The following is a 13220-nucleotide window of genomic DNA, read 5'->3' on the forward strand; positions in this document are numbered from 1 at the left end:
TGTTGGCTACAATCGGCAGCCTCAGAGTTCTGTTGTCAGCTTGGGCTGTTGTCACACACTCAGCTAATACCCTCCAGTAATTCTATTTCTTATTCACATGCACACTTAATGTCCTTAGTCATTAGACTGAAAAATGTTAACCTTGTCATAGTTAGTGACTGGAAGCAGAAAAGTCCATTTAATTCTCAGGGGAATGAATTCTAATTTTCTGCTTGTCAGAAAGTGACATTTTACATATTTTTCTCTTTTTTTTTGCCCACCAGTTTAGTGCTAAATTTAAATTTGTGTGTCATAGGAATAGACCTTTAGTGCTAAACACCCCAAAAGCTTTGGCAGGGGTCCAGCATATGAGAGTCTTGACCAAGAGCTGCTGCTAAAGCTCATTCCAGGCACTGCAGAGAATGGGGCGGGGTGAGAATGAAAAGTTAAGAGATAAGAGGTCAGCACAAAGGGCACATTAACATTGCATGTCAGGATGCATTTTTTTCCCCCAGCAAATATGGATGGATGAAAAGCAGCTCAGCTGGAATAAAATGTCCATGAAGAAATGAATTATGTTAATCAAGCAGACTAATACTAATATTTGTCATTAAGATGTGACATCTTCTAGCTAATGTCACAAACTACTGGGAGCCTTTAAAAACCATACTGGTGGAAAGGGAAGTTGTCTGCAAATACTGAGTTCCCTGTTCTATGAAAGGGAAGAGCTTGTCTTCAAAATTAGATGGCATTTATGGCAAAGAGAAATAATCCTCCCACAGATTACAGCTGTTCATTGCACTGTTGTGCTGGTGGTCTTATCTCATCGGTGGATGTTTTATATGTTTTTTTTTTTTTTGTGATACATTTCCATAAGGCTGTTCTGAGGAGGACATTGTACTGGGAGCTGGATGTATTTTGAGAGAGATACCACTACAAAGAACTCTGAGTCTAAATTGCAAAGATGGGTGAAGTAAAAATGAGGGATGGTTATTTTGCTTTTTACAGACAGGAGCTGGAGCAGGAGAGGTGACTGTTGTGGCCAAAGTCACCCTGGGAGTCCGTGGAACTGCATCCTGATCTTTGAAGTGCAGTTCCAGTATTTTACCATATATTGTTTCTCTGTTCCCTTGTTGCTGAATGTGGATTTGATATGCACATGTGTAATGAGCCAAGCATGTTCTGCATATGTTTAGCCAAATTGTGACCTCAGGGACACGAGGGGAGTGCTCCCTGGTCTAATCAGGAGAGCTTCCATGGCTGGGCTCATCCAAGGACTGCAAAGCAGTGTTGGCATTTACTCTACGAAATTTAAGCCCCTCTGCTGCCTGTTTGGTGTTTTAGCATCTGTGAGTTCTGGCGGGGCAGTGGGTGATGCTCTGCATGGCTGATTGTGCGACCCCTTGTACTGTCTGAGCACCAGATGCTGATTAATGATTAGTGCATAACAAATTAATAAATTGATACCACAGACAGATAAACATCCATTACGGGAGCCTTTCAAGTCTCTCTCCTCTGGGGGAGAAGGGAGACCTGCAGGCATTACATTCTTCACTGGACATAAATGCCTCTGGACTCTGTGCTGTCCTGACACCTTGCAGAGGGAATGTACATATGAGATTAATTATATTCCATAGGTGGTTCAGTGTGTGCTGGAAAAAAAGCCCTGACTTTTTGGCTTAGTTTTGTTGTATGCAGATGTTCTTGCAGGGAAGGGTGAGTGGTCAGCACAGTCAAAGTGGGCTCAGGATGAACAAATCCCATGTGCTGCCTTCCTGCAAGGCCCTGGCATCCTGCCCTGGAGGGATTTATCCACAGGGACTGATTTCAGACAATACCTTTGAAGGCTAAAGATAAGATCTCCTTGTCCAAGCTTCCTCTGTAGCTTTGTGGAGAACAAGGATTCTGTGATGTATCTTTTAAAGGTCTGAATTTGGACTGAAGTCTGGAATCATGACCAGAGTTTAAAAGTAATCCATGTGGCACCACTGACCCGAGCTTCACTGTGCCAAAATTAGGCAACAAATTGAGTTACTGTGTTGTCATCATTAGGCTGCCAGCAGCATAAAAACTTCTGTGCATCTGACCTTGCTTTTCAGAAATAAAAACCATTTAAAGGTGTTGTGATACATTATAGAATGAAGGTAATTAATGCCCTTGTAACAACCCAAGAGAGAATTCAGACAGAATTCAGATGTGGTTTCTGAATCTGTACAAACACCTACAAATCCAGAATGGGGCAGGGGACTAAGTATATCCATGACTGGCTTGACTGATTTTTTCCATTCTTCTTGCATAGGAAGTGTGTGTGTACTTCTGTGCCATGCTTGGGGCATGATTTATGTATTGCAATAAATAACAAATACATGTGTGCATAATTAGAAGGGACAATAAAGAAAAGCAGATGATGAAATTGAATTATGCATAATAAAGCTGTAATTTTTCAGGGGAGGCTGTAGTCATCAGGAGAGAAAGTGAAGCTTGTTTGTTTTGTTAGTGTTGTGAGAGACCTGAGCTGGAACCATAGTCTTGTGAGACTTAGTATTTTTATGTTTCATTATATTACCCCACAGGGTTTGGGCAAGACCAGGTGAACAAAACAACCTTTTAGAACCAGAGGTACAGGATAAACTCTGCATTCTGGCTGTCACCTGCCCTTATGGGGACTGTTCACAAGGATTACAAGGTAGTACTGTGTATTTATCTACTTTTCCACGGTAAAAATGTATAAATCATCATTATAGAGCCCTTCTTCAAAAGAGAAAGAGATTTGGCTCACTAGGTTTGAAGAACCATTCTCATAATTTGGATGCTTTCACACATCCATGACCACTCTCTGCATGTGCTTTATTCAACTCCAAAAACAACTCTAGCAACACTGCCAAACACACACATGAAATGAATGTAAAATACATTCCAAATAATTGCAGTGTTTCTGTAATTTGGTGTTTTCTGTGTTCCAGAAACCCTCAACAGCTGGTTAACCCCAGCAGGACCAGTGAGCTGAGAGGGACACACAGAGTACCGGGGTCTGGCTGCCCAGCAGAACCAGCCTGGTCCTGCCTGTCACTGCTGACAGGTAAGGATAGATTAGCAGTGACTCCAACAGTGCAAATGAAAGGAAAATGGGAAGCAGATTTAGGCAATCCTTTCTCCTTCTTGAGTCCTTTAAGTGTAGAATGCTGCATACATGCATGCAGGACATTTTAATTGAGATTTGTTGAGTATGAAGAAGGTTGTCCCCTCTCAAGTTAAACAGCTCTGGCCCAAGGTGAAGGAGTAAGGCTCGAGCTGTCCATTGCTTGTGGTTATCTCAGTAAAATACTGATATGCTCAGCACTCCTACAAAAAAACCGAGAACTAAAAGGCAAACAACCATGGTGAAAAACCTGCTTTGGTCAAATCTATGGTGAGAGCTGGTGAAACTTTCCTCATCTGCACATAAGTAACTCAAATTATTGTGGACACAGCTTCTGGGAGAGCAAAAGCATCTGCAGTGCTCTCTGGGAACCACGTTATTGTCCAGTTTGCACTGCAGAGTGTTCCCTTTACCTGGCACTGTGCCCTGGCCAGAGCTGGCTCAAGACTCCCAAAAATTGTAGGTTAAAGTGAATTTTCCTACCTTAAATATTCAGGGCCCATCTCCTGGAGCAGAGTTCTCTGACCCAGGAGCACCACTGCCCCTACACCCTGTTGATCTGTGCAGAAGCAGCACAGCCAGCCTGACTTCTCAGGCCTTGGGTTTAACCAGGAAGGGCTGTTTTGTTGCGACAGAGAACTCCCAACTTTGCTTGTGACTACAGCCAAGAAGGAAATGAGATGGGGGACAAGATCTCCATGTCCAAGCCATCAACCTTGTCCCTCCATGCTTTCTTGCCAGCCTGTCAGTTGGATCTCGGCTTCTCCTGAGAGACTGTAAATATGTGGGGTTTGCTCATTAACCAGTGTAGTGCCGAGATGGAAGCTGTAACGCACGTGATGGGAGCAGAGAAATCACACAGCTTTCACTGAAACAAAGGACATCCATGGGCTCTGGCAATAACAGCATAATGGCTGTTTAATTTTTCCAGACAGGGACTGGAGCTCACTGGGGTTTTTTTGGGCTCTTGCTTTGTTTTTGTTTTGCTCCAGCTTTTAGGGATGAGAATGTTGTGTCTGACGCATGTCAGCGAGCAGAGGAGATTCACGAGCAGAGCCGGGCTCGTCTTGCTCCCCAGTGAGGAATAAAAGCATTGCCCGTCTCTCACTTCGGGAGGAGAAAGGGGGGGCTGCTGGGCGGCTGCGGGAAGTGAGAAGGCATTGTCAGGTTCGGGTCAGGCTGGAGCAGCACGGATTAGCCGGGTTGTCACTCGGCAGCCTGGAGGCATCGCTGGGAAAGCCGGAGACAGAAATGTGCGTGCAGGGGTGGGGGCCGAGGGCTGCCACGGCTTGTTTAGGTGCAAGGCTGCTGTCCTCAATTACGATCTTTTGGGAAAGCAGACGGGAAAATGGACTGAATAAAGAGCCTTTATCAAGGAAGCAGAGAAAATGGCACCTTCTACACGCCCTGTATTGGAACTCTAAATAGTGTTATTAGAGCTGTTAAAAACTTTGCTTAACAAGAGCTGTGTCCACATTTAATCCCAATCTGGTACCTGCAAGGCTGATCTTGCACCCAGGGAAGCTGCTGGGTCAGTGGAGCGTGGTTCTGCTGGGGAGTGAAGGCTCTTTGTTCTGCTTATTTCTTCATTGTTGTATCTGTTTTTGTGCTTTGAAGTCCACAGGTATATTTCAATATTTAGTGAATTTTTAGTTTATTCGCTTCTGTAGTAAAGCAGGGAGGGGGAAAAGGCCAAATTCAAAGTTGAGTCACTTGGGCCACATACACAACTTGTGACCACAAAGTGTAAAGGTGTAATTTCCATTAATTAAAGCAAATTGTACTGATCAATCACTTTCAAATTTCAGCCAGATCTCACATGTAACTGCAGAGTGCAGCTCACCTAAAACAGGACACATGAGGTTAACAGAATTGTTATGTTTTAAATTTTTTTTCTCAATAGCATTAGTCTTTTCCGTGTATGACTGAAGAATGATGTTTTGTTCACTTCCAACCCAATCAGTTTCACAGCACAACAGTATCAATTTCCAGTACAGTTAAATTTATTCCAGTATGGTCCTGTGAAATGGTCCGACATGCTTTCAGCTAAACGACAATTTGATGGGATGTGAAAACCACAGGAGTCAGGAAGAAGGTAATAGTCTGTGAGAAGGCCTTATCTGTCTTGCTACAAGGGCAGGGTTTCAAGGGGAACAAAGCAAAACACATTGAGGAACCTAAAGCAAGGAGGGCCTGGGCTGGGCTTCACAGGGGAGCAGAGGTTTCTGGTCTGGTTGCCAGTGACTCTGTTAGATTAACGTTTGTCACTTTGCTACTTCGTACAATGTGGAACGAACCAAAAAGAATCCTTCACTAAAGGAGGAAATTATGTCTCTGAATGGGAAGTGTCTGAAAATTATAATAATAAAATCTACATCCTCTGTTTTGTAAGGAAACAATCTCAGGACTAAAGTTACCTCAGGCTGACAGAGCAGCCAGTAGGAGGAACTGGAAACAGGAGTTTGTGCTCAGGCTTAGGACTGCAGTGGGTGTCATTGGGATGTCACATCATGTCACTGCAGAGATGTCTCATGCACACCACTGAGTAGGTTTATTCTCCAAGCACCCTTCTGGGCACTGTATCACTTGTCTGTGTACAGGCTGTAGTTGCTTTTCACTTTAGTTCTTCCCAAATGTACAGCAACACTTGTATGGTGATTGCAACCTTAGTGCTACTTACTCAGAATCACCAGCAACTATGATCTAATAAAAAATCTTTATTCTCTGTGAAATGCATTTTAAATAAATAGCAATTTTTTTGACTCTGAGCTCCTGGTAAAGTATCTTATATTAATGGAATTATAAATAGCAAGTGCCAGTTCTGTGCTAGTTCTAGCAGCACAGAAAAGAACACACTGTGAAGCAAAACAACAGGTTTTTGTCCCTCAATTTTGTTGTTTGTAAAGTAAGTGCTTGTGAAAAAGATAATTCTGATTTCATAGTTCTTCAATGTAAATACAGCTGCCGTTTAAGCCTCTGCTGTTATTTCATCACACGCGCAGGAGAGCACCTGCAGGAATACATCCTTGGTGGCTGATGTGGGGCTGACTTGTTTCCACCTCTGGCTCTGGTGACTGGGTATCAGATCCAGTAACATTTCTGTGTGTGCAGTTCTGAAAGACCATCCATAGCTCTTCTGTAAAATGAGTCTGTTAGCAAAGTTTACCTGAAAACAAAGGCAAGATGGCTTCAGCTTTCTGAAAAATTTTAGTCAACCAAGGAGTTGCTCTGCAGCCCCCTGTGCTCACCAGAAGCTTTGCAAAAGAACAAATGAAATTTTGGTTGAAGCATCGAAGATGTCTAAATACACTTACATCTTGTTCTCATATTTTGGTTCTGCTCTGACTTGCACAGAAACACAGGTCTAACACTTTTATGCAGAATTAAAATTGCTTAGACTTTTGCTGCATTTTTGAAGTGATTTAATTTTGTTTTGAAGCATTTTCTGGTGTGTGCAGAGTTTACTAACACTATCCTGACCTTGGAGATGTGGGATATTTTACAGTGTGCAGTGGCATTTATGTACCCCACCTGGTTCCAATAAATAGGTTAATTTCCACAAATTAAAGGCCAGGTTTCAAACATTCCAAGGTGATACAATAATTCTGTATCAACCTTTAGGATTCACAACTGGGGCAGATGACTGGGCAGTCCTTTGTCAGCTGCAAATCCACAACTTCTACACAATTTTTTTCATGTAAAATGGTAGAAGTGTTTGGAAAAGAAAGTCAGGTTTCTAGTTTCACAAAACACCAAAACCCTGAATACATGGGACAAATAATGACTGACAGATTTATGATAAAGAAATTACTTAAAATTTTAGACTGTACTCCTTGCACATCCCAAATTAGTGTCTTATCAAAGTATCTCCTGGAGCAAGGGTACCTTAAATGACAGAATGTACAATACAAACCCCTTACTGTTAGTACAGAGTTAATAGTCAGACATTGGAATAGGATTCAGGAATATCCAACTGTAGATGCTAGACAAAGAATTTATTTTGGTTTTCAAAATCAAATCATGGCTCATCTGGATTTGGATTTCACTTCATACAAACAGCTTTGGTTCTTCAATATAACTCTTTAAAAGCCAGTGGTCTTGAAGTTCCCCTTTCATTTGGCCTGAATGAATGTAATTTAATTGCTACTAAATTACATATTAATCATTATTTTACCTGTTTATATAAATCAGACAAGAATAAGATCTTATGGCCTTAAAATAAACTGAAGAACCACACACCACGTGATTAAAATAAGCAAGAGATACAAACCTGGCAATGACAAGAAAGCACACTGATTTAAAATATTGTTCTAACAATTACCTTGGTTGTTCAAAGAACAGTGTGCACAGGTTATGGTTAGTAGCTAAACTGCAATTTAACTTAAGTTTCCAGAGGCTGATTCCAAGTTATTCTTTATTCTGGTTTTTAAGTGAAGTGTCTGAAGTTACTTCTGCTATGTGTTCTCATTCTTGGGTAATCTTTCCAAAGGATATGACTCACTTCTCCATTATTTGTAAAGAATATGGAAAAAAGTAAAATATTATTATTTTGTGGGCATTTGGAAATGGATGTAAAAAAAAAAAAAAGGTGGGATGTTGATCATTGTGAGTCATTTCTTGGGAAGAAGGGAAGAACAAACACTAGCTGCTGTCTTACTGCTGTGAAAGCCAAGGACTTAGTGCTGACTCAAGCAGTAGATATTGATGGCTGCAGAGCACAAAGGAGATCTTGCAGCAGGGTTAAAGAGGGAAACTTTTCCTCTTTATGTGATAAGGAGTTAGAGGGAGAGCCCTGTGTTGATTTCTTGGAAGGTCTTTTTTGTTTAAACAACCTTCTGGTTTAAACACCTTGGCCAGTTAGAATTATATCGTGCAAACAGTTGCTGAGTCTCCTTCTGAATTTCCAGAAATCCTGGCAAATCTTCAGATACATAATGAAGTGCAAGACTGAATTCCATGGCACTGAGGGAGCTACCCCAGTAACTCACGGTGCAATCCCCTGCTGGCTCTCAGCATCTCTTCCTGGTTGGTGCACATACTGGTATACACAAAACTCAAGTGATCCTTTATAACCCATTTGCATACTGATCAACTAATAGAAAAAACCCTCTTTTGATACCAAAACTGATTTTTCAAAGTGATTTTGTGTCACTGTGGCCTTTGTGTACTTTATTTCTTTACTGGGAAGTACTCACTTACTTATGTGTGTAACTACACAAAACACCTACAAAGCACACCCAACACAAAACCAGTGTATTTTATAATCATGGGGATTTTATGAGCAGAGGTTCTCATGGAGAAACAATTATAATTTGCATTGTCATTCCAACTTCCAATGAATATTTTTAAATTATAGTTTTATTAGTGCTAATAAAAATAGTACCTGCTTTGTGATCTTTATCTGAGTTTATTCATTGTTATTTCTAAGTTAACAAGCAGAAGCTCTGAAGCAGAGTTAACAGCTTGGATGCCATAGATTCAATTAAGTAAAATTAAAATGTTCACACTTTACCAAAATGATTTTGGATTTGTACATAAATAGCACAAATGATCAACAGTCCAACAGTCCACTACAGGATGTTTCCTCAGGAATGCAGATGCATCTATGTGCCTAACTCTTTATTTCATAATGTCACTCAGAGGGCTCACATGGTCACTTCATATTACAGACAGTTCCTTTGCAGCTTTGGATTTGATAATCATGTTCAAGTGCCAGCCCTGGAACACCTGATCTCCAGCCAATAAATCCCTGGGTAGTTTTAGGTACTGGAGGAGATGGAAGCACCTAAAATCAAAGTAACATGTAAAATTGAATTATGAAGAGGTTTTTGATTGCAGTTTCTGTCATGCAACATTGTCTTGTGTGCTATAGTGTTCTAAAACCAAAAATCAAATCATTGTTTAGTAGTGTATGGTGGAATTCTTTTTTTTTTTCTTTTTTTTTTTTAAGTTTGGTTCAATACTAAGGGCTTTAATTGCTTTATGTTATTAGGAGAAGAATTTTATCATGTATGGAAAAAAGACTAAAGCTGAAGATAATCATCATAATCATCTTTAAAACTAATTAACTGCTGTAAACAGGAGAAATAGTGCTTTCTCCTTGCTGTAATATATTTGGTAGCAATGCAGCTATGGAATAATAATTTTAAGTTCAAATGCCAAAGATACTACCAACCAAGTTGGCTTTTGCATCAAGAATTACTTATTCGTTCTACCTTCTCTCTACTTTAAAAGATGGGTGAGTTAATCTGCAACTAATCTAGCTAAAAAGGAAACAAAACAAAAGCCAACAGACTCTGTTCAGTGACTGCTGTGCTTACTTTGGCTGAATCATCTCAATTGGGCACGTTCTATCATTTCAGCATCTGGGGACTTAGCAGAGAAATACACAGCAAGAGAACAATGTTTCAGTTCTCTTGCCAGAGTTGCTTCACTTTGTTCCTTGGCCAAGATTAGAAAATGTTTATGATATTTAGGTGGAGCAGTTCCTTAGAAAAGATAATTTTTATGGCCAAAAGTGCCACCCACTGAGCGGGATAATGAAGGAAATCATGTCCCACTTTCAGTCTGGGGGAGGGGACGATGCAGAAGCTTTTATTAGTCTAACCTAGAGAGAACAGATTTGACTGTTACCACAGGGTAAATGTGCAGAAAGACACACAGTTCTGAAAAGGATGCATGAAACTTCACTCTGAATATGTAAAGGGTGACCTAAGTCACAGCTAACCCTTCTCTTCCTCCGAGTTCTGAGGTGAAATGGAAACTGTTCCAATGTGCACCAGGCTCTGCACACTTGAGGAGCAGCTGGTAACTGCAGGGTTTGTTAATGCACCAACACCCTCACGGGGCTGAGACTCGACTGAAACCGCAACTTGACTGAGATTGGAGGTTTTGGACAAAACTGAAGAACAAGTAGCACTAATGACAGAAATTATGCCATTTCATTTCTTTGCCACACTGAGCACTAGCTCTTAATTTAATCTCAGTAAAAGCTTTTACTACTTCCTCACGTTATCTCTTCACCCTTGGAATCCTTTGAAAGAAAGCTAGTTCAGCAAGTAAGATTTCCAATCTCTCTTCCTAATCTTCTCTAAGTGAACTAACCTTCCTTTTCGTTAGCATATTCTGCTTCCCCTTTTGTGAGTACGTTCCTCTCCCAGTGTCACTGCTTTAGCTGCATGTGGAGTTACCCTGTTCATTGGTGATCCTGACACACCATGTTTATAAATTAAACCATCAGTCACATTCTACTCTCCAGCTGTTTGACAGCTTTAAGACTCTGAATGTACATATAAATCAAATAAAACAAAATATTTATGACTTGGCTTATTAGAACTGGCTTCTTATTAATTTGTGCTACTGAAGAGGACAGTGGCATTGTCTCTGCCAAAAAGCACACTCTTAAATAAAGGTAGAAAAATTACAACCATATCCTAAGGGCAATTCCTTGTCTTAAACAAATGCTTTTAAAGCATAGCTTGGGTTGCAAACTCTTTGACCATTAGTTAAAGATCCCCTTCTATAAGAAAACTGGGGTTTAGGGCTTGTGTGGTTTCTTAAGACAGATGTTGCTGTATTGCAATTTTAAAATCTGATTTTCTAACCTTAATGTATTTTTCCACAGGTGTCACAGGTCGAACCTGCAGGTGATCTGGAAGCTGTATCTTGGGCTTTGCATCTTCTTTCTTTTCATCTCCAATCAACTAAAACCCAAACATAATTAAAAACTGGACTCTTAATCTTTTGAAATATACTGTAATATGAGATAGCCACATGATTCCCCTCATTGTTGCATCTGAACTTCCCATTCTTTCCACATCAAGCAGGGCTACTTATTTCAGTGCTTTGGAAATTACTGGATTTTTTTGTTTCAGAGGACATGCAAACTACACTTATAACTATGTAGGGGCTGCATCAGTCCTGTTCTTCAGCAATGAAATACTGTGATTCCAAATGTAACATCATTTGCTACTGTATTCTAATATCTAAACATCACTGAGAAGAGACATCACTCCAAATATTTTTGTTGGTTGTAGATTCCCTCACTGACAATTTAATTAGCTGGAACCTTTTCCCCTAAATTTTTAAAATACCATATGGAGAGACAAAGGGGAAATATTTTCCTGTCAGTATGCATCTAGTACTTGTTAGCACTATTAGGAGTCATGCTTCTCAAGAGAAATATTTCAGAATATGCACAGCATATAAATTACCACTTGATGTATTTTAGTCAGAAGAAAACTGAATATTTGAACCATCTCAAAAGTAGTGCAGTTGCCACCTCGGATGCCAGCTTAGTAAAGCATACTCACTACATTTCTAGTCTTCTGTGCTCTCATAACTTTGTGTCCAGATAAAGTTGTGCACAAGCAGATTTCATGTTGCTTATACGCCATTCAATTTTACCTCCTCAAGAGGTGTTTTCAAAAATCCCCATTTGTCAGCCCATCTTTTTGCAGCGTCTCCTTCACTTTCAACACGTTTTTTCCTGAAACAAACAGACAAATACTTAAGATTACTTTGAAAACTTTAGTTAAAAAAACCCCCAACACACCAACCCAACTATTGATGTCACAAAGCACAGCACTTTAGCAGGAATCTTTAAATTTCCACCTCAAAACAGCAAGTTTATGTACAAATTATCATTGTCTGACTCAGAACTAATGGGAAAATACCTCCCAAAGGTTTGAAACAGCGCGTGTGAACGCACTGCCTTTAAATTATGTTTGTTAAGAAGCGGAGGAGGTTGAAAAGTAAGCACCAATGTGCTTTCAACATACTTCAATTTACTGTGTTGACTGACGAGATGCCCCGTCCCCACACCGGGTGGGGAAGGAGGGGAGCGCTGGAGCCAGCTCTAAAAGCCCTGACTTTTTCACCAAGGCACGCTTTACCCAGCGCACTTTAAACACACGAGAACTTTCAGCGCGGAGCTGCGGGGCAGCCCAGGGCGGGAGGGGAAGGTGGAGGGGAGCAGCAGCAGAGCAGCAGCGACTGCCGGAGCCGGACGGGGCTGTTACCAGTTGTCGTCCTGCGCTATGAAGTTGCAGGCCTCCATCAGGCCGAAGCCGCGGCGCCTCAGCTCCGGGGGGAGCAGGAATTCGCCGCGACCGCCCGGGCGTTGCGGGGCAACGGCGGCGTGAGGGAGGGGAGCCCGTGTGGGAGGGACTGGAGCCCGTGTGGGAGGGACGGGAGCCCGTGTGGGAGGGACGGGAGCCCGTGTGGGAGCGGCGGGAGCCCGTGTGGGAGGGACGGGAGCCCGTGTGGGAGCGGCGGGAGCCCGTGTGGGAGGGACCGGAGCCCGTGTGGGAGGGACGGGAGCCCGTGTGGGAGCGGCGGGAGCCCGTGTGGGAGGGACCGGAGCCCGTGTGGGAGCGGCGGGAGCCCGTGTGGGAGGGACGGGAGCCCGTGTGGGAGGGACCGGAGCCCGTGTGGGAGGGGCGGGAGCCCGTGTGGGCGGGCACAGGAGGTGGGAGGGACGGGAGCCCGTGTGGGCGGGCACAGGAGGTGGGAGGGGCGGGAGCCCTTGAATGAAAGGTCGGGAAGTGCTCGCACATTTTTTGGGTATCCTGTTCGGTTGTCCTTTGGAAGTTCTATGGTGGTACCGCAGCTGCATTTCTGGGAATAAAGCAGCAAACTCTCATTCCGTGCTTTCTTTAGGCCCCTCAGGAAGCCAGGGGAAGTGCTTGGTAATTTTTTTTTTGGGTGTCTTTAAATGTAGGAAAACACGTTTGGGTTAAGGTGCTGGAAAGCTGCTTTTTAACCTGCTGTCCTGTGCCTGGTTCCTCTTGCTTCACACCAAAATTGTCTTTTGATAATTTCATTGGGAAACAACCCCCGTCCTGTGATACAGTGTCTGCCTGATCTCTTTTTCTGATGAATGTTCTTTACAAGCTACATGCCTATGACAGAAGTTCTGAGAAAGACCTCAACGTGCTTTCTGGCTTCTTTGTAGAACCCAGAATATACTTACGGCTTGTAAAGGGTTCTTTGTGTTCCAATATATTAATATTTTTGGCTCTACATGAATTTTTTGGTAATTTTATTTTCTTGCACTTGCTGGATAAAATGCTTCAACAATGAGTGGAGCCAGCTGGCTCTT

At 42.1% G+C, this 13220-nt stretch overlaps 1 protein-coding gene and 1 long non-coding RNA gene across 2 annotated transcripts; one reads left to right on the plus strand and one right to left on the minus strand.

Moving 5' to 3' along the window:
* Positions 1-2556: 2556 nt before the first annotated feature.
* On the plus strand, positions 2557-11492 carry LOC120411059. The gene is made up of 3 exons (XR_005603472.1): positions 2557-2665; positions 2943-3058; positions 8026-11492. It is a non-coding gene; the product is annotated as an uncharacterized LOC120411059 (long non-coding RNA).
* Positions 8371-12459, minus strand: C20H20orf85 (chromosome 20 C20orf85 homolog). The gene is made up of 4 exons (XM_039563490.1): positions 12139-12459; positions 11525-11606; positions 10723-10821; positions 8371-8903 (listed from the first exon to the last, which is right to left on the minus strand). Exons 1-4 carry the CDS (start codon positions 12174-12176, stop codon positions 8772-8774), a joined length of 351 nt encoding a protein of 116 aa, XP_039419424.1. The 5' UTR covers positions 12177-12459; the 3' UTR covers positions 8371-8771.
* Between the last annotated feature and the right edge of the window lie 761 nt (positions 12460-13220).

Source organism: Corvus cornix, chromosome 20 (genome assembly GCF_000738735.6).
Source record: "Corvus cornix cornix isolate S_Up_H32 chromosome 20, ASM73873v5, whole genome shotgun sequence".
Lineage (NCBI taxonomy): Eukaryota > Metazoa > Chordata > Aves > Passeriformes > Corvidae > Corvus > Corvus cornix.

Bases quoted from the DNA above. Each gene is read 5' to 3' on its own strand.
- C20H20orf85 (XM_039563490.1), bottom strand. From the start codon at position 12,176: ATGGAGGCCTGCAACTTCATAGCGCAGGACGACAACTG. The intron at 10,822-11,524 runs GTAAAATTGAAT...TTTGGGTTTTAG, and splicing joins TGAAAACACCTCTTGAGGAG to TTGATTGGAGATGAAAAGAA. The intron at 8,904-10,722 runs GTTAGAAAATCA...CTTTGATTTTAG, and splicing joins CTGTGGAAAAATACATTAAG to GTGCTTCCATCTCCTCCAGT.